Here is a 22,184-nt window from a genome sequence, read left to right on the forward strand (position 1 = left end):
TATATTTGTAAATCGTGTAATGCTAAATATAATTATGATAAATATAAATATTATTTAAATATTATATAATAAAATATAAATATTATTTAAATGATTTTACCTTTAAATAAGCCTTCAAAACTTTCCGTAAGTGCTCGTATTTCATTCCTGATAACTTCTTGTCCAGCGGGATTGGTGCTAGCGCAGGCAACTTTTCCTGTATGTTGTAAATGCTCTACCAACAATTCGCCCTGAGCTTTCTTGTTCAACAAACTCTCGAGTGGCAATACTGCGTTTTCGATCGCTAACTTATCGCTGAGTGATTTCTGCTTCATAGATGGTATTTTCTCGCGAGCCCGACTGAGCCAGCCGATGAGGTCGTCATGAGCCTCTTTGTAAAGACGATGATCCTTATACTGTTCTTCCCGTTCGGCCAATAAAGATTTGATCTTTTCGAAAAGCTCGTCGAATCTGTTAAGTATGTCCTGGGCCTGAGAGGCAGCCAAACCTTGCTGACTGCTCGCAATCATTTCACTGACCTTGGATTTGAGCGCATCGACTTCGATATTCTCGCAGCGAATTTTTTCTTCGAGCACCTTGATTCGTTCCAGTTGACTTCTCTTCTCCGACATCGTCGTCTGGAACTGCGAAATCTCATCAACCGACTTCTGCATATATTCCACCGTGTTATTGATAGATTGTATCTGCTCCAACAAACCGGCCCATTTATTTATTGAGTCATCTAAGTTTGTTTTTGTCTCTAACATCTTCGACGCTAAGGCACTCCACTGTTCCTGAAGTTTCGCTACGGCATCATTAATTATCTGATGACCAGCCGGAGCTGTATTTGCTAAAACGGCCTGGGCTAATTCAATGATACTCTGAACTTTTGCAAAACCGTCTTCTTTGTACAATAATAGAGCTTGCACGATATCCATCTTTTGTTCCAAATCTTTCTGCGAGGATGCACTTAAATCAGAGCAGTAGGCCAATTTGTTTTTGATATCTGTTAGCCATGTAGTGCACTCTACTAGTTGAGTATCAAAATCTTGATGCGTGGTGACATATTGATGCCAACGGTTATTAAGTTCTTTTACTTTGCTAGAAATCTGTTGGTATTTGATACTCAATTCTGACATATAGGAAGTGCGGGAAGTAATATTCTTATGAAGCTGCTGAGCTCGCTCGGCGACAGCATCGATTTCCAACTCCTTGGCGCGAACCTCACCTTGAAGAGCACGCAATTTTTCGAGTTGAGTCTTCTTCTCTGCCAAAGTAGATTTAAGATCGATGGCGTGTAACTTTGTATCGGTGTCTTTCATCCACACTAGACATCGCTCTTTCAACGTTTCGAACTCGTTCCATTGTTGGAGCTTGTTTTCCAACGCTTCAATGGTGAATTTAATGGTAGAGATCAGACCTTCCCATTCTTGCTGTGAGGAATCGATCTGCGAACGAATATTTATCTGTCCTGATTCCAAAGTGCCGGGTATTACTTTCTCACCCAAAAATCTGATTTGTTGAACTCGCGACTCATCTTCTGGCAGACTATGCAATAGATTTTTTAAACGATCTAGGTTTGTGTGTAGAGACACTCTCTCCAGCTCCACATCACCCCAGATATTTATGGCGTTATGCGTGGCATCCAACCATTCGTGCGTGTCTAAAACAGACTTGCTATATTGCTGATGATCGCTCACTATACCTTCGTATCTTTCCACGAATTTAGCCGCGCGTTTTAATAATATATCGTATCTGTTTGTCAAATTGTTCAGCGTTTGATCGATTCTGTCGGTGCGATCGGGTAAGTTATCCGCCTTATCACGGAGATCTAGTAGATTTTGCTGATGCGTTTGAGCATCGTGCAAAATAGTGCGGTAGATTTGTAGCTGAGCGCGTTTCTCGTCCAGAGTAGTTTTCAGTTCGATTTCTGGCTTTAACTGAGCCTCTGTGATCTTCAACCAGTTTTCGATGGCCTCGCTGCATTCGTTGAAACCAGACCACCGCGAGATCTTCGCTTGCAATTCACGTTCGGTTGAAGCAACAGCATCATAAAGTTCTTCGAAGGCTTGCTGGAGATCCAGCAGCTGCTGACGAATAATCTCTCGGCCGTCCGTGCCTGTCGTTGGATACAATCGTTCTCCAGCTTCGACAGTGGTGTTTATCAAAAGTGTAGATGAAGACTGACGGGACAAAAGTTCTTTCAAGATATCGACATTCGACATCAGCTCTTGACGAGTACTACTGGCAGTTTCCTTGGTAGAGTGATAACTGGCTCTCGCATTTGCTAGACATTCGGAACATTGCTTGTAACGATCCAAGTAACTGGCGTGATCTATGGCCGCTTGTTCACATTTCTTTATGAGTTCCTGAAGTAGAATTGTATAATGATTTTTATACGAAAAACTAAAGATTGATTGGCATAGCATATATAATATTATTGTTAGTTATTTCATTAATTATTATATATTAAATAGAAGAAGAATTCTCATTTTCCTTCCTCTTTTTCTTCTTTGTTAATATATTAATTTTATTTAAAAAAAGTAAATTAAATAATATTAATTATGATGACAAAATCATTTATATATTATTTATATATTAAATATACATTAATAATAATGATTTTTTGAGAAAGCAAAATGAAATTTTAAATAAGAGAAATAAAATTATATAAATTATACATATTATTACATATTATTATAAAATTATACTTTATCCTTTTATATATTTTGTGATGATATTATTATGCCTACCTTTGCAGTTGCCTGAATTGATTGGAAACGTGATGTCACTTGTTGAACGCTGACAGAAAATCTAGTTTCGCCACTAATCTGCATCAATTCTGACGAATCGTCGCTCATTTTATCGAACTCAGCCTCATTTTGTCGAAGATTCACGATCAATGACTGCAAAAAAAAAAACTTTTAGTATATTTCATCTATTTATGTAAGATTCGTTAAAGAATTGTTCTGCATAATTTATGTATATACAAAAGGTAGAGAACTCTCTTCCTGCGTGAGCAGAAGAGAGGCTGTCTAATAGAGACCTGCTTAATAGTAAGTTAATTACTTAGAGTTAGATTTTCTTATTACAAAAAAATATGCGTTATATATAAAAAATTATAAAAAGTTTAATGTTATATCCAAGTCAGAATCGCTTATCGATATAAATCTTAGCGCTAAAAAAGCTCTACTTCCGTGCAGCAAAAAACAAAATTCTCTTATTACGAATTTTGAAGTTGAAAGCGCAATATTCATTAAATATACGTCAATAGATCGCAAAAATTTAACAAAGATTGAGATTCTTGTTGATATGAAAAATAAATAATTGATTATATTTATTTTAAGATATCATTCAATGATTTCGATCTTAACATATGTTATCAATACTCCGTAAGATTTTAGCCGTTGTTTATATTGTTTTGAACAAAAATTATTAACAAATAAATAGATTTAGATATCTTCTCTGAACATAAAAAAATTGATAATGCTTGAATAAAAATAGATATATAATAATATGATTACATACATTTATACATGTAATCATTATATTATTATTATATACAATTATATATGTGAGATGTCAATAAATATTACATATATTTACGTATAAATATATATAATTATATATAAAATATATTTTCTTTCTCATAATCTTTGTATATATATATATATATATATATATATATATATATATATATATATATACACACACACAAAATAATTAATAAGAATATTTTTAAATTATATTTTCTTAAAAACAATACAATTTCAAATGTAATGTCAAGTGAAAAAATTGCTCATATATATGTATAATATCCATATATTTTTATATATGAATATATTTTTTAATTTTGGAACGATTTTAAACACTTTCTTCACATAAAAATCTGTTTAATTATAAATATGTACATGTGTAAAGAATGGATAGAATAATATGCACATAAACTGTATGGAATTTTTCATTGTCAGTTCAAATTTTGCTTTCCATGTAGCAATATATAGCTTTTCATTTGTCTATAATTTTTTAATAAACAATGCAATGGCTAAAATCTCTTAAAGATTATTAAAGATCATCTGATTAGTCAACTATTTTTTAAAGCAAATATTTATCAATAATTGTTTATATTTGAAGTGTTTAACAGTCATAAAATAATTTAGATAATTTTTAATTTTCCAAACTTTAAAACTAGATCTATTGGTATTGATGAAAAATAAAGATTTTATTCAGTAAAATGACAGACATATCATCGTATCTCATTAATTGTGCGTATTGCTCAGAATAGAAAGAATAGAATCGCAAAATAATGAAGCGTTGATATCCTCCATCTTTGGCAAAAGTTATAAAGCTGAAAGATTAAAGAAAAGAGCAATCATATCGGAGAGACTCCTCCTTTTGTAAAGCTGTTGCAATCATCCGCTTTTCTCGCACAATCTTGCCTTTTTATAAGGTAATATTTGCAGTTTCGCACATTACTTTCTTACTTGTTCGAGATGATCACCAAGTACAACTAGTTCTTCCACATCCGTGTTCTGCGAATCGGCAACTTTTTGTAGTTCCTAGGAAAGTTTATTATATAGAATCATTGTGCATGGGAAATTATTATGCTCTTGGATTGAAGCTAAAAGCGTAGATAGGACGTGGTTTCCTCTTTTTTTTGTCGATTCAAAAATATCTGCATAACTTATCGTATCGAACATATAAAAAAGTAAATTATTAATACTACTAAAATTTATATTAGTGTTACATTTTAATAATGCGGTAAATAAAAGAGCTAAGAAACGATTATATCTATGAGATTAAAATTGAACATTTTAAATGTGCACACTTTTCAAATTATGGTACTATTTCATATCGATGAAAATTGGAGAAAATTCTATGACATAAGAGAAATAAACAAGGTAATAAATTAATATTCGTTAAATATTAAATATTCGGGACATTTATCAGATTTGCATAAAGCGAACAAAACTGCATTTCTGTAACGCAATATTATTGTAATTCCAAACTTACTTGATATTTTTCAAGCTGCTCCTGCTTTTCCTCGAGTGTGTTTTTCAGGCTATAGTTCTTCAACGATGTTTCGGCGTCAGAAAGCCAAGCAAGTAGTCGTTCCAACAAATTTTCATATTCGCTCCATTGTTGTATTCTTTCTTCGATGCAATGTAGCGTATCGCATACGGCTGTAGCAAATTTCTTATTCTCGAATCTAAAAAAACAAATCCCTCAACATATATATTTATTTAAAAAATTATTAATTTTAATTTTAAATATTTCTTAACTATACAAATAAAATAATTTTTTATTTTTTATTTTGTAAACTACTATTCACCTAAGATTGGCTAAATCTCTTTCCATAGATTCCTGTGACCGAGATGGTAAAATATGCGCACTTTGTATTACGTGTTCCTCAAGAACGTTCAATTTCATCTCACCTTCGCTCTGACTGTCTTGTATTTCTAAAACTTTAGCCAATCTGGCTTGCAAAGTAGTTTTGTTCCCAGTATAATCGTTATAATTTGCTAAGCGTTCCCACTGACGTTTCTGATAATCTTGATAAGCTTTCTGAAGATCATGGAATTGTTGGAAAATATTTAGTAATGTTTCTAAGCTGGATATTCCTTTTTGAGATGTATCTATTAGCTTCTCGTATCTTTTCGATACTGAAGTGACTTTTTCATGAACATCCGGTTGAACTTGGGTGACTTGTCCCAGAGCGTTCGCTTTTTCGGAAACACCTTCGATAATGCGTTTATGAGCCAGAATCTCTTGATGTAATGCCTGCAATAAAATGTCGCAGATAATATAATTAATGCTCCTTTCTCCTTTTCATACACAAATAAACACAGACCTTTAATTTGAGTAGTTTCGACTTTATTTCCTGCAAAGAGGACCACACAATCGAAGAATCTTGCTTAATGGCACGTTCCATCATATCCAACCAAGTCAGAATCTGTTGCATAGTCTCTTGATAGCTGAACCATTGCAAGGATTGAGCATCCTGCTTTTTCTGTTGCTCTGTGATACCTTCGGCTAAGCGATCCCATCGTTCACGAGCATGTCGCAATTCGTGTCTAATTGTTTCGCGTCCTTGAGCGGAAGTGTCTGGAAGAATTCTTTCTCCGAGAGACGTTAGACTGTCTAAACGGCGTTCAGCCTGTTCTTTCTCAGCTAATAAAACTTGCAAACGCGAATTTCTCACTTCGAGATCTGCGCTGATCTCATCTTCCTTCAAGGTGGCTAGATTTTTCTCAAGAGGTGTAAGCCAAACGTCAATGGCTGTCAATTTCTCTTCGTAAGCACGATGATCGTCTACGATACTTTGGCAATGATTTATCACTTCCTTACTGAGCACATGCAGCGACTGATACCTAAAAATTTTATTATTTTGTGCATGTACATATTTACCTTTGTTACATCTCTTTATTTAAATAGCAATAGAAATTTTTATAAACAAGTAAAATACAATAAAGTATAACGGTTTCTATGAAATTAATAAAGTATTTTTAAATTTTCAATATAATTAATAAAGTACTAGGTTTTTTAAATGTTGTGTGATGTTGTTGAGATCAGTTTCTTATACATTTTTAAAATAATTTTGATTAAATATAAAAAATTGAATATCTCTTTTGCGGAAATAAATGCTATTTATGTTCTCGTTATACGAAAGTTGATAATTGAATGAATTTTTTATTTTAATCAAAATCAATTTGAGTTATAATATTTTTATAGAACTTTAAAGATGCTATCTAGAACTTTAAAAAATGTGTTAGGTTTTATGTATTTTATGATTATGATTACATTTTCCAGAATCCATTTATATTATGATAAAATTTATATATGCATATGTGCGATTGATAAAGAAAAGAGTAGCAATCTTTTTATTGAAAATAATTTAACACACCTGTTAGTGACTTGGGAAATCAACGGTTTGATGCGTTCAATATTGCTTGTTTGTAGTAAATTATGTGATTTATCCACAAACTCGTCTATCTCTCGTTCTTTTCGCGCGATAGTCTCACGTTCCTCTTTACATGCGCGAAGTCGTGCTTCTTTATCTTTCAATGTGGGTTGAAGTTGTTGATCTCGGAATATCGCTTCCATGGAACGGAACCATTTTGTGTGAGCTTCCAGCTGATCTTCGAAGTTCTGCCATTTCTCCAAAGCCGTTTTCTGTCGCTCTTCCACAGATTCTGAAGAATTGAATTTAGCAATAAAAGAAAAATTACGGTAAATATAAAATTATTAAATGGAACGAATTAAATCAAAAGTGTCTTTAATTTTACTCTATATGCTTTAAATGAAAATGCCAATAATGCAAAGTCCAATCGATCAAATTCAATCATTTAATCATTCAATCATTCAATCATTTAAAAAACAATTTAAAAAATTTATATTCAAGCAACATTTCTTGTCAATAATTTTTTGACCGGGACAATTTATAAAATAAAATTTTTCCGCGTATTATAATTTTTTAGAAATTATTTACAACGTATATTTACCAATTTCACTCAGGAATTGACGCAGATTATTTTCCAAGGTGATCACTTCCTTATGTATAACTTCTCGACCCTTCAATGCAGTACTATTAGACACAGCCTCACTGATTTCCTTCAATCTCACGAGATGTTCTCTTCCCTGTGCCTGATTGCCTTTCAATATCGTCAAATTCGTTAATCTGCGAGAGATTTCGGATCGTTCGCCCGTTACATCATTATATTCGATCAGTTTCTCTCGTTCTCGACTTAACCAATCGGAGATACATTTGCATTGAAGATTGAAACGGTGATGTTTCTCACAGCAGTCTTCCAAATTTTCTAGCAAATCTCGCGACTTGATAACAATATTCTGGAATAGCTGCTTGATGGATTGCAGGTAGACGTTCAACGAAGTGTCTTTAGTCTGATCGACCAACTGTTGCGCTTTGTCGCAAACCGATTCGATTAACGTCTGATGCGACATGATCTCCTGATGCATAATCTTGTGGTTCTGCAATTGCGCGCGTTTTTCCTCTAGCGAGGATTTCAATTCTGTATGCTGATGCATCGCGCGCTCGACGTCTCGCAGCCAAGCCGTTAATTGTTCCTGGGACAAAGAAAATTCGGCAAACTGCATCAGACATTGGTCCAACTTCTGCGTCGAGTTCTGTAGATCTTCGGAGAAACCATCCCATAAACCGCGTAGATTTCTCAGCTGCTGTCGAATTATCTCCCTACCATCTGGTGAAGTGTGGACATACAGCTTCTCGCCGAGATCAATAATGGATTCGAAACGAACATTTTCGCGAGTCCTGACATCACTGAGATTTCTGATGTGTTTCTGCCTGCTTTGTAGGATCGCCAAATCACCGACAATCTCGCTATATTTTTTTAACTCGTCCTGAACTTCGGTGATCCAATCCAAAAATTGATTGTATCTCTCATTAAATAAACTGTGCTCTTTCATGTATTGTTCGTATCTTGCTATAGCCTCCCTCGCTTGATTCTTGATGGCTTGATACCTGGTAGCTTGACGGGACACTTTAGTAGCCAAATCTGCTTCTACATTTTGACTTTTCTCGACTATCGCGTTGATCTCTGCACCCTTTGCCATAATAGTCTCTTCTAATGATTTTAACTTCTGCAAATGCGCGCGTTTCGTTTCCTCAGAACTTTTCAAGCTTTGATCCTTGACTTGCGTCTCGATTTGCTTGAGCCAGGAATCTAGATTTTCAACCATTCTTTCAAATTCAGACCATTGATCGAATAGATGATTTAATTTATTTTTACTCGTGATACATCGTTGAAGGAAATCCTCCCATACTTTCTTCTGTTGTTCGAAGCCTGTTAGCAATGCAGGATGACCAGCTATCGAAGTCTGCTCCAAAATGATATTCAATTGTTGATTACAATCATCTATAATCCTATCGCCTTCAGACTTCTGCTGCAACACATTTTCAATTAAAGCAATCTTGGAATTAGCTATGTCTCGATCTATCGACAGATCCTCGGCGATGGACGCCGTCTCATTTACTATCGTATTGATCCAATCTCGCGTTTTCTCAAACGTCTGAAAATAGGCTTCATGATTGGCAACGTGTTTTTCTGCCACATTAATTCGATCTGCTACATCCTCGGATAATTTATCGTGTGCTTCAATCACACTATTAAGCATATCGCTGGCCTCGTCATCCGGTGTCGATCCGAGTTTGTCCTGAAGTTGTTGCAGAATACTTCGATGAGCTCCAACGTCTTGCGCGATAGTTTTATACAAATGCAAGGCGAGTTTCTTTTCTTGAAGTGTCGGTAGCAGGATCTGCTTGTCTCCCAACTTTTTCTGTGCCTCAATTATCCACTGTTTTATCTGGGAATATTTGTCCTCGAATGAAGATCGATGCATCATGTCGCTCTCAATTTTCTTGTAGTTTACGTTTGTGCGATCGGTTAAGGCTTCCACACGGTTGCGTAAGTTCCTTAACTCACTTCTGATAAGTTCCCTGTAGTCTGGTGTTATTCTCACAAAAAGCATTTCACCCGTTTCCGTTGTTCGATTCAAGATAGCTTGTCCAGTTTCGCGTTCCTTTTCAAACGCCTTCAATTCTTTTAATTTCGACTGATAAAATGTCATCGGCTTCGGGCCGCTGATCTCATCGAAGGTTCTTAATTTCTGTTCCGCATTTTGCAGCCACGATTCCAATTCCTTCACATTGGTAACGTAATGATCCTTGATCTGTTTAAATTCCTTAAGTCTGTCTAAATGTTGAGCCAAGAACTTGAGAACTGAATAATAACGCGTATTTAAATGTCCCACGTATTGAGCCACACGTGAATCCGGACTAACTTTGGTAATCTCTTCTCCAAGCGCAATCAGATCCTTCATCTCATTCTCGTAATCCTTGACCTTCGTCTCGAGTTGTATTATTTCGGAAATCTTCGTATCAATTTCGTCCGGATTTAAGAGCGTTGTGGCTTCTATTCTAATTCTATTTTCGTACTCTTTGATCCAGGAAATAACATTTTCCGACATGAGTTCGTATCGCTGCCATAAAGCAATATTCTCCTCCAGCACAGATTTGATTTTCCAATAGTTATCCTTTAAGGATTCCAAGTCGGCAGCGACTTTGTTGTGTTCATTTTTCAGAGTAGAAATAATTTCGCTACTCTCGACAGTGCTCAGAAGTTTCAACGAATTGTCCGTATCTATCTTTCTCGCCTCGCAATCGGCAATGCCAGCCTCGACATCGGTCAGCGAGGTCATTTTTACTTCGAGATTGTAGCGATCGCTACTCTGTTCGGGCTCGCACCAAGCTACTTTTTCTTTATGAGTCGTCACCATGCGCTGCAAAACACCGAATTTCTCGTGATAGAGTTTCGTTAGAAAGGCCACCAAAGTGGCGTTGACTTTGTCGGCATGACCGGCCACACCATCTCTGCGAAGTTGTAGTGCCTGCAACTCTTTTGGCAAATTGGATTTTGATATAATCGGATACTCTGACGCCATTTTCGTCAATCTCTCACCAATTTCCGAAATAGTATAATCGCATTTCTCCACCTCAGCTTTTAATTCTTGACACTTATTAATTCTCTGCAGAATCTTAATGTTCTCGCCAGTCAAATCGTCGCATTTGATTATCTCCTCGCGGATTTTCGATATCATGTCACTGCATTTTTTCAACTCCTGTTTGATACTTTTCTTCTTCTCATTAAAAATTGATGTGATTGATGCGAGTTTATCTGCGGTCTCTTTAATAAGCTTAAATTGATCATCTAATAGAGTGTTAAGCGATCTCAATGTCGGTATATCCGTATCGTCGTTTAATTTTACGAGCTGTTCAGTCTTCGTGGCGATACCTTGACGAAGTTGCTGATACGTTGGCAATTCTTCGTTATATCTAGCTAATCGCGCTTGTCCGTTTTCAGCGTCAAGTAAACATTCGCAAACCGCATTGAGTGCTTCGTTCGTATCACTGAGCCACCTTGTAAGTTGGTATTTGGCTTCTTCGATTTGTTTCCAGATAATAACCTGCGTTTCGTACATTTGAGTTCGATCAGTTATCTTGGCGTAAATTTCATGATATTTTTTTCGTATATCGGACAAATCCGACTCAATTACATTAGCTTTGAAATTCGGCATTAACGACGTCTCCTTCACTAACTGTTGTGCTTTAGCATCCATTTTATCTAAAAATTGTTTACCCTTTTTCAAATTTTCCAAAGCTCTTTTATATTTATCTAAAGCCATGTTCGCCTGGGTGGTATCGGTTGACACGTGTTTTACCAATTCGCAAAGATTCTTCGCCTCGTCGATAGATTTGTTTAACTTGTCCTTGGCTTCCTGATACTGTTTCCAATCAGCGTCCATTTCGGCATATTGCTTTCTTTGCTTATGCAAAAGTTCGTTGACTTTTTCCCAATTACCTTCAACCGAAGAAATTACCACCTGAATATTAGTTATTGCTCGTTGATCTTCCTTTATCAAGTTATCACCTTCTCGATGAAGAATTTCTTTTTCTGGTTCTCGTCTCTGATGCTCTTTAATCAGATCGTCAATCTTCTCGATTGCCGGCGCGAGTTGTTTGCAAGTATCAACGGTATACGTAATATCTTGTAGACTGCTTTGAGTATTGACAATTTCCTCCGTAATCTTTTGTTGCAATTTCCTGAAGTTATCCCATTTAGCACCAAGATTCTCCAACTTGTCGCGTTTAGTGGATAAATCGGTCTTTAATGTTATGGCCTTAGATTCGAGTTCGTTCAGTAAAATAGTCGCAGTAATTGGTCTTTGTTGTTTGTCACGAATATGTAGTCCCAGAGTACTGTCCATTAGTGGAACATGTTCCTTCCAAGTGTTGATCTTTGTACATACAGTTTGAAGTTCCGACGAAAGCCTGTCAAGATCAGCAATAGCTGGTTTTCTAGCTTCAGCCTCGTATTTGCAATGATTCAATTGTGCGTTGGCGTCATTGTGCCAACTTAAAAGTTCGGTCCACTTCTCCAAACCGTTTTTCTTTTCTCTCAAATCATCTTCCAGCGCTTTGTATTTCTTTGCCAAAGATGTATAAGTTTCGTCTAATGCAGCAGCTTCCAACACAGAACCTTGTGATGATAATTGCTTCACTTCGTTATATATTGTCGTAAATGTTGATTGTTTTTCCGAATGTTCTTGAAGATAAGCGTGCACCGCTTGTAGATTAGTATCGACGTTATCTACGTTCATGTCTTCGATCTCGTTGATATTGGATCTCAGCCTCGTCATCCAGTTTTCGAAGTCGGTGATTTTCATTTGAAACTCTTGACGTGCCAACAACGAATCAGAGACACGATTAATGTGATGTCGAACTGTATCTGCAAGTTTGCTCACTCTAGTTTTCATTTCGACGACGCGATTCTTCAGCGCAGAGGCAGCATCCAACGATAAACCATGGCTGATGTGATCGGAAACTTGTGTAAGTGATATTAATTGAGCCTGGTGATCGGATATGCTTTTGTTGAATTCCTTTAATTTCACCAATTCCTTTTCCAATTTGGCAGCTTCGGGTGTTTGAACGTTGGGTTCTTTAAGAGCTTTTTCTTCGCTATTTTGCAACCATTCGTTGAATTCTTTTGCTTCCGACTCGAAGGTATTCCATGACGCGACTAATTTATCCAATTTAGTCATCGTTTGCACTGCTACATCATGAACTGCGTTCCATCGTGTGTATACAGCATCAACTTCATCAGATGCCACTGCTCTTCCAGTTATTTGTTGGCTAATCATTGATAAATTTTGAACCTTTGGAAGATGTTGCTGACATTGAACTTCAAAAGTTTTAGCCTCTTCTAACATTTGCGTAGCTTGGGCTAGAGTGGTGGGTTTGCTGCCCATCGTAGCTGCTTTAGATTCCGCTTCTTCAATCCAAGGTTTTATTTTTCGAATACCTTCTTCGTATTCTTTCCATGTGGTAAGATTTTGCATGGCTAATTCACGTTGCGTTACTATGCTTTTGTTCAATGATTCAACCGCCTTGTGAATATTTTCAATGTCGTTACGAAGTTGTTTTGCCAATCCATCATCGTCGTCTTTTAAACAGAAAGAGAAAAAAAATTTTATCTACGTAGAATATATTTAAGTTTTTTGTAAATATTGGATATTAAATTTTATCTTAAATATATTCTATTAAATATATTTAAATCTCAGTCAATATATTATCTAAATCTCAATTTAAACCTGTTAAATATATTATATTCAATTTCAATTACATTATGTTATATTTTAATCTCTTTAATTATCATAATTAAATTTAATAAATAAATTTTATTACTACTCTAATTTCTTTGTAATATTAATCAGAATATTTCTTACCGAATAAATCTTAAATAATAGAAAATATAATATACATAAAAGAATTCATATAAAAAAAATTATATAGTTATATACAATGGAAACAGCAAAAATTATATATAATAATTTACTTTAATTTTTTTGTAATAACTAAGGTTTTTTTTATTAAATAAACCTTAGTAAAATAATAACAAATATAATATATGCGAAAAAATTTATATAAAATTAAATTATATAATTATATAATAAAATAATAAAAATTATTATATATTTAAAATTTATATAAAGTTATATTAATTAACATAAAAAGAGAAAATTTACAAGTTTAAATTTTCACACATGCTATAAGTAAAGCAACAAAAATTGATACTCACTTTTTAGGAGTTTCCGAGATTCTTCTTTAAGGACATTTAAAATCGGCTCTTTCTCCTTTATTTCTTTTTGCAAATTTTCTGTTTTACGAACTCTTTCCTCAGGGGAAGGCGTTGAATCTTCGATATCTGCGATTAATTGAGGGGCGGTTTGCTGAATCCAGGTTCGAAGTTCCATAAGTTTTGATTGAAATTTGTTCCATCGAGTACTGTGTTCTTGAAGATAAACGATTTTTTCATGCACAACCTTTAGCGTGTGTTCCAACTTCTGCTCAGTTTCTACCACTTCTTTTTCCAGTGTCTCCTTCTTGCTTGGCGGTGCGAGTGTCAACGTTTGAGAAAGATTAATATGCGTTTCGCGTAATTTTCTCATTATCTCTTCGGCTGATTTTCTCAAATTAGCGTTAAATTCTTGTTTTTTCTGCAGATCAGTAGTTACTTGAGCGGCATCATAATAAGATGTCAAGTCAATTTGTCGCAACTCTTGTTCGGCCTGCTCGATCAATTTGTAAATTTCATCCTTTTGCTCTTGATAGGTGTTCCAGAGTTTTTGCGAATCCTTCAGAGATTTTAGCCTTTCCATACTTTGACCATACGTGTCGTTCCAATTGGTTTCCAACTGTTGGATCTCGGAGGAAACGAAGGATGGCGCGTGCTGATCCTTAAGAATATCTTTGCCGCGTTGTAACATGCTGACAATAGTAGCTCGCTGTTGTTCTAATTGATTAAGACGAGATTCCTGATGAGCCACCGCGTTTTCTAGCTTTCAGGAATTTCGGACGTAATCTCGACTTCTGATTGTTCGCGAACTTTGCGCAACAAAATGCACACTTCATGCACTTCCTTTCGGTAGGTATAACTTTTCGAATAGATGTCTGTCTTTGTCATTGTAATTTCAATCGTCGGTATAAGATTTTATAACGAGTTATCAGCTGTTCCAAATTTTGTTGTGCCGTGAGTGCATCGCGATCTGAACGATTCAATGTTAGATTGTCAAGAGTTTGAACCAGCCATTTCATCTCTTCGCGTTTGTTATCAGCTTCGCAGCAAATTTTCTGTAAGTTAACATTTACGTTTTCGTTACATTCAATTTAAACGACGTATCAATCTTTTAATAAAAAAGAGTACTATTTTTCAGAAAATGAATTTTTAAGTGAACATTAGCATAGTCGCAAGTAAACATGAATATATATAATTTATATTTTTAGAATAAATTAAATAAACATTTAAAAAATATTAAAACTAAGTCGCGATGTTTAGTAAACATTTTATTTCGAGAGTAATTTTTAAATTCTTGAGCATGTAGCAATATTACAAGGAATAAGAAAATACAGATGCATATATATTTACCGTCAAGGTTTGGAGCTATCCGGGAGGAACGCAGAAAATCGAAGTATTTAAGCAGTATTTTTATATATTAATGATTTGACAAAAAATTCTATAAAAAATTGGTCGGAATTTACCTGGAATATGGCCTTTTCCTTTTCGAATTCTTCTAGAGTGTTGACTTCGCGTAAAATAGTTCTCAGAGTACTATCAACATGATCCATCCAATGTACCATCTCATCGAATCTAGAATCAAATATATAGTGTGTTTAAGAAAAAAAATCGATATCGATCTAGTAATAAAATCGTACGAATGCTTACTTCTGTCTGTAAGCTGCCCATTGTTGCGGAACTTCGCGCAATTGTTCTCTCAGATTTTCCACCTTCTGTGCGGTTTCTTCCCACAAATGTTCGGCGTTTTGCGCGGCATTAGCCAGACTAGTATCTTTCGGCTTAAGTTTGTTGTAGGCGTCGCTGATCTTCTTCAGAGTCTGTAGACAACGCTCGACCTCGAGAATAGTACCACGGTTCACGAAGAACTCTTTATTACGCTGCTGAATACCATCCACATCATCGTTATTAATGAGCGCTTGCTGCTCGGAACTAATCTCCATTTCAATATCTTTGAGATATTGAAGAAAGCTAGCCTCATCCAGGCGAAATTCGAGCTTCATTAGATGAAGTGGCGCGAAAGTGAGAACTTCTCTCCAACGATTCTGAAGTGCCTCCACTGTATTCGCGATAGGCAGCTGCTGGTCAGCTGGCAATGTATTCTGGAGATCTTGACCAGCTTTCACAAGATCCTGTATCCATTTTTCATTGACCTTACCGAAGAAATTTTTGTGGGAATCGACGGACTGACGATTATCGAGATGTTTGTCGTTGATCATTGTCTCCGCAACCGAAAGCCATTCGGTGATTTGCCGCTCGCATTCCTTAAACTTCGTCCAGCGTCGCATCGATTCTTGCAAACGTTGCTCCCAGACTTGTGCCGCCTGGGAAACTTTAACAAATCGATCATTGAGCTCTTTCAGAGTGGCTGTACCTTCGGCAGTTTCCGCATCGACGCAAGTACCTACGGTCTTGGCAATGCTAGCAAATACTTTATTTTTAGATTCTAACATAGACTTGTAATAGAGCATTCTCGAGAGGAAGGCTTTGTGACGATCTAATTGAGCCAGTGCAGCATCCCTGCCACCTGCGAGATTGATACTGGCCATAAAATTCTCGAATTCGTCCAGCCATGCAGATATCTCTTTCTGTCCTGCTTCTAAGGATTCTTGTTGTACTAGCAATTGATGGTACAAGTGAAGTTGCATCGGTATCAAAGCGCGTACCTTAACAAGTACTTCTTTCTCTTTTTTTAGAGTGTTCATCATCCTGTCGACTTCGTCGCGGGACAAATCCTGAATAAGAGCTTGAAACTTTTTGCTGATATTCTTGAAAAGATCTTCAATGCCTTCAACCTCATTATGAAGAGTCTGCAATTTTTCTCCATAAGCCTTTATCCGTTCCGTCGAGTTCAATCCAGTGATCGATAAAGCAGCTTCTGCATCTCTTAACCAGTTTTGTAAAGTCTCCACCCCCGCTTTATAATCCTTCCTCGTTCGAATCAGATCACCTGCATGCATATATTGTTTAGCTTCTTGGAAGAGCTGTTCCCATCTCGCTGTCAGATTTGCATAACGTTCTTTCAGGCGATACGCGACCGATTCATCGGACGTAGCAATCAGGAAGCTCACAGTATCCGACAATTGCTGATGTTTGTCCTTCCATACGCTGATATCTTGGAAGAACTCCATCTTTTCCTCCTCTGGAAGATTTAAAGCAGGCTCGGCGTGAAGTAACCATGCCTCGAATTCATCTGAAACGGTGATCCAACGACGCCAATAAGCGACAACTTCCTCGAGCATGCTTTGGGCGCAACGCAAGTCCATTGATACGTTCTTCCACTTATCAGCCGTTTCACGCATAAAGCGATCGATATTCAAGCTCTCTTCACGATCTAAAAGATACAAAAGATGTGTTATTATTCATTCAAATTATTTTTTGAACATATAATTAATTAAATAATTTATATTATATTTAATTAATTTATAATTAATTAAAGATCGTAATTAACTTCATTATTTAAATTAATTAAATTAGTATTCAATTATTCTAATTAATATATGTATGTTTAATTTAAATTTAAATACATTTTTATATAACTTTTATGTGAAAAATCCATATTAACAATCATAAATAAATAAATCATAGTCAAATAAATTAATCAATAATTAAGCAAGATATTATTATTTACCAATATCACCGTCGCGCTTGTATTCTTCAGCAACCTGCTGCATATCCAAATAAGCCTTTTGAAACTCCTGGAATATTCTGTTTCGGGAGACAAAATTACGATATTGCTCCAGCATTTGATGCACTTTTTCTTCCGTGCCATATTTAATGTTCCAGCCTTTCAACTTGGTCTCGACGAGATATAGAAAAGCGACCAAACAGCATTTGTGTTCTAAGAATTTTAATTTCACTCTTCTCTTAGCTGCGCGATTCGGCAAGCTGTCAAGTCGCGCGGACATGTTTTCTAATTGTTCAGACTGGATTTGCCGGGCCAGTGGCGAGTTCTTGGCCTGCTGGAATTTCTCTGACATAGTCGGCAAATCGAGGAAGAATTTCTTATGCTCCTCTAGCTTCTTCGAGATTATATTCGCTGTGCTTTCTGTCATTTCCTGCGGTATATCATTGTCCGAATGCAAGAGAGTTTCGGCTTTCGCCAACCACCTGCCAATTTCACCGAATTCCCCTGGTAATGCCGAATCCAAACACCAACACCAATGTAGCATCTAAAGACGAATATATAATATTTCCTAAAAGAAATTGTAAAACGCAAAATTCCGTTCGTTCATTTAGAAATGTATAAAAAAACTTACAAATAGTTCCATTTGTTGCCACAACATTTGTATATCTCTCCAAGAATCTCGAGTAATACTTATCATGCTGAGTGTGTCAACTAAACTTTGCATTTTTTTGTATATAATTAATTTTTCGTCATTTTCTGCTTTAAATAGCATATATTCCTAAAAAAGAAATGCACTATTAAATGATTTAATATTGCAATAATAAAAATTTTTTAAGCTTTTTTATGATTTTAATGAATTTAAATTTTATAAATTTTATAAATAATGATATTAAAAACTTAAGTAAAATTATATAAAATTATTTCATGTCATTGAAAATTAAAGCCTTAAAAAGTACCGCATAGCTTTGTGGGAAAGCATTGTTTCTATCAAGTTGCTCGAGATGCCTGACTCTCTCATTTAACCAATTAAGAAGAGTGTCGTATTCTTCTTGTATGGCAGCGAAAGAATCAGGAGCTATGTTTCCTGGTTCCGGATATTTGTGCAAAAATTGGGCAACGTATGTCATAATCGATTTTTCGTCAGGTTGTGGCACGTCAACGTCCTCGGGATCCAACAATCGGGCAATACCTAATTCGACTTCGGCGACTTGGAAGGCTGTTTCCAGCCGAGTTTTGTTCGATGCTTCTCTCATAGCTGCTATATTCACTAAATTAGCCTTTATGGCATCGATAATAGCTAAGAAGGCATTTCCGTCTCTCCAACTTTCACCAAAATCTCGAACTTGAATATTAATACCCCTGAAGAATAAAAAATTTCCAATCCCGACATTGTAAAATAAAGAACTCCACGTAGGTAAATATATTATACAAAATGCGACTCGATAAAGTACTGACTTGGGTAAGGCATTGGTGACCCACTGAAGCAAGGTTTTCCGTGCTCCTTGTTTCCACTTTTCGCTACTGATGCGTTTTCTTTCGCTTGCCGCCGAGCCTTGAGTGCCAAGGCTTTCCAGGCTGCTCTGGCTGCCCCAAGTTTGTCCAAGGTATTCGAGAGCTCTCGTGTTCTCCTCGATCTAAAAAAAAAATGCTTAATTAAATCAAGTATGACGTTTCCTCCTTTTCAAGCCTAGAAATAAAATAATCTGGCGTGCGTATTAATGAAATGCGCAATATCATGCAAGTGCACTTTGTCTTCTCGTCAAAATCATTTATACGATCATAACGATCTTGTTTTTTTTTCACTACTCACCCGCTTGCGATCCTTTGATCGTAGCTTGTTTATTGGAACATACGGTTAGCAGAATGACATAACTTACTATTTTTGCAACGAGGATTAATTTATTTGAATCACGTCATCGCGTCAGTTGAGTTACTTAACTTGCAGAAAAAAATTTTATCAATTTTTATCAATTATAATTAACATTTAAGAATTAATTTGAGATAGTAAACTTGCTAAATATATCTATGTGAATTTATATCACAGAATTAGAATTTATACATATGCTTAGAATTTTTTGTAGTCTCGTACATTTTTCTTTTGTTTAATTTCGACAATCAATTCGTGAATCCAACTTAAATTTTTACTTAGCATAAAATGCAATAGAAAATGCAAAATTAATCCTCGTATAGTAGTATAAGAGTTATAGTGCTGCTGAATCAAAATATAATACTTTAATTACGTGATGTTTTTATTATGAGCGCTACATTTAAGCAGCTACCGTAATATAAGTAGTATAATAATTATAATGGTGCTCTTTTACATGTAATTTTAATGTCCGAACGACTATAAATACCTGGAAATACAGAATGATGGTCCATATTAAACCCAATACTACTGGCGGTCGTCCGTCAACCAAATCGGATGAATTTATGTTCACTAATTTGATCTAAAATATTAGATAAAAAAGTTTGTATATATCAACTTTTTCAATTTAATATATTAATTAATAAATAAATAATTAATAAATAAATTTTATTTTATTAATTTAAAATAGAATATGCAATACTTACTTTTTTGCTTTGTAAAAATTGTAGCGCAGTATTGGCATTACTGAGAAAATGCGGTCTCTTCAAATTACGGCCTCTTTCTACGGGCTGGAAGATTATACATGATTTTGACAAAAGATTTTAATAATATTTGTTTCAAATAATGATTAGATTCGTAAATATTTCATTACCAGTTTCTCCCCTGAAAGAACTTCAAGTAGCGCGAGAAGACGCGTGCCATCTTTCAAATCCTCGATTAAATCATTGATATGAAGTGTTGGAACTCTCTGCCAAAAATAAACATTTGTTAAATTATATAATATAATGATAGACGATTCATATAACATTCGATAAATTGGAATTCCATTTTCCAGGAAACAATGTAAAGTCAATTAAATCGAAAATCAAAATTTATTGGTTGCCTCTTTTCCATGGTATTAATTAATTCTTTCACTGTGTTTATTACGTGAGCGAAATTGTACATTTAAAAATAGCAATATGATTTTATTCATTCAAGTTTAATGTATTATTTTTGAAAAACAAAGGAAATTATTGTTAATTATTATTATTTATTCCGAGTTTACATCAAAAACGTTGTCGAACGGAAGTCATCAAAAAGATTGCATATTTTGATGGCTCGAATATTCAAGGACTCACAACAATGAATAATTTTGTGATTTTATTCGTTAAGTATAAACCTTATATCAAATTTGTTTTCACAAAGCATAAAAGAAATGGTAACATTTTCTTATTAAATGATTATCTTAAACTATTTTTAAAATGACATGTTTTTCTCAGAGAATATTTTATGTCCATATTATATGCATCAATGCTTATATTTTTATGCATTGGTAGACATTTTTTTTATTTGTAAAACAATACATAGAGTAGATTTGCATTACTTGCTCTTTGTTTGATAATGTACTTCGTGCCAAAACGATTATTTTGCGCACCAATGGTGGCCGCTCGTTTTAACAACTTTCCTACTTTTGATACATGACAAGTGGAGTTTCCGTAGTAAGGTAAGTTCTGAAGGATGCGGAAGTAGGGGAGTATCGAAACTCGAGAGCCAGGTACGGACTAGATCAGCCGTTCAAGTTTCGATAGCATGATACAAGAGACAGCGTCACGTTCTATTACGCGTCACGTAAGGATGTAGACCATTACATAACGAGAAAAAAGTAGAGTTGGCTCATCGATGGTTTCTATCACATTATCGTTATCAACTATCGTCGATGAAACATAGTACGCTATCGTAAACGCGTAGCACAGGTTGTTACACGCAAATATCTTCGCTACCTTTTATGAAGGCAAAAATATTTACTCTTGACTCACCTTCGACAAATGAGAGTTAATCCAGTTTATGAAAGTCTTTTTCTGCACGCGTTCTTGTTCATCTAAAAGAAGAAACAAAAGTCAGATGTTGATTTTTATTGCCATTGCAAGGTTGAATTAAATAAGAATTTATTTTCGTAAAATTTAGGAGTTGAGCCTTGAAATTGCGGCAAATATTTTTTGAGAATGAATATATATTTTACGTAAAAATAAAGAAATGTGTATTTGTGCGTATGATGAAGGACATGTGAAATAGAGTTCGTAATTTCTCATGGCTTTTTATCGGATCGTTGAAATCAATTATGAAGATTACGCAAAATACATTAGTGTCGTTTTATTTTTAAATATACCGTCACTTTTGCTATCTTCCCACCTAAGGTTGTGTTATACAATGTGTGAGGGATATAAGCGTGAATAAATGCAACCGGCAGATGTTGGACCTGCAGGTGCATAATCGTAAGAACATTAAATTGTCACATTAAATTGTCACATAAATTGTTCGTGATATGCGCCTTCATTCTCAATATGATTTGCAGGAAGTAAAACTAATTATGTAAAAGTCAATAGAAGAATATGAGCGACGAAATAGATTACGTTTTTTGATTGTGCAATAGAAACGTTTTAAAATTTTCTCACAAAATATCACTTTTAACACTTTATTTATACATATTTTCAGTTACACATATCTTTATAATAAATATATGTGTGATGAAGTTAAAATATCTCGCTTATTTTTGAAAATGGTCTTTTAAATGGATATTCAATTATCTCTTTGCACATGAAAAAAATACGAAGATAATATTTATTTTACAATAAAAATATTCATAGCCGCAAAATTTAATGTATGCATTTTAAATTGTGATTCTTTTTTCTGTCAACACATGCGCTTGCGAAATAGTGTTGATAATTCCTGGAAGCAAAAATCTGCCTGTCCCCAAAATAAAACGGCGTTTGATGTCACCAGCGGACACCAACACCATTGCTTTGTAAAACAGAGTTCCTTTTCACCGAGCCCTCAATAGAGTCTC

The 22,184-nt window shown here is 35.0% G+C and overlaps 1 protein-coding gene across 1 annotated transcript in view; it reads right to left on the reverse strand.

Moving 5' to 3' along the window:
* The window catches only part of LOC105254148 (nesprin-1), a 95,375-nt gene that overhangs the window by 64,528 nt on the left and 8,663 nt on the right, over positions 1–22,184 (reverse strand). Inside the window, 20 exon segments of the mRNA XM_025406823.1 lie at positions 101–2,348; positions 2,733–2,885; positions 4,993–5,188; positions 5,312–5,760; positions 5,831–6,350; positions 6,884–7,172; positions 7,482–13,016; positions 13,653–14,417; positions 14,420–14,566; positions 14,569–14,704; positions 15,113–15,221; positions 15,297–16,980; positions 17,278–17,818; positions 17,906–18,052; positions 18,231–18,633; positions 18,730–18,908; positions 19,629–19,721; positions 19,846–19,929; positions 20,013–20,108; positions 21,157–21,218. Coding sequence (XP_025262608.1) covers positions 101–2,348; positions 2,733–2,885; positions 4,993–5,188; positions 5,312–5,760; positions 5,831–6,350; positions 6,884–7,172; positions 7,482–13,016; positions 13,653–14,417; positions 14,420–14,566; positions 14,569–14,704; positions 15,113–15,221; positions 15,297–16,980; positions 17,278–17,818; positions 17,906–18,052; positions 18,231–18,633; positions 18,730–18,908; positions 19,629–19,721; positions 19,846–19,929; positions 20,013–20,108; positions 21,157–21,218 — 13,836 coding nt within the window.

This window comes from Camponotus floridanus, unplaced genomic scaffold (assembly GCF_003227725.1).
Source record: "Camponotus floridanus strain SB8 unplaced genomic scaffold, Cflo_v7.5 scaffold156, whole genome shotgun sequence".
Classification (NCBI taxonomy): Eukaryota; Metazoa; Arthropoda; class Insecta; order Hymenoptera; family Formicidae; genus Camponotus; species Camponotus floridanus.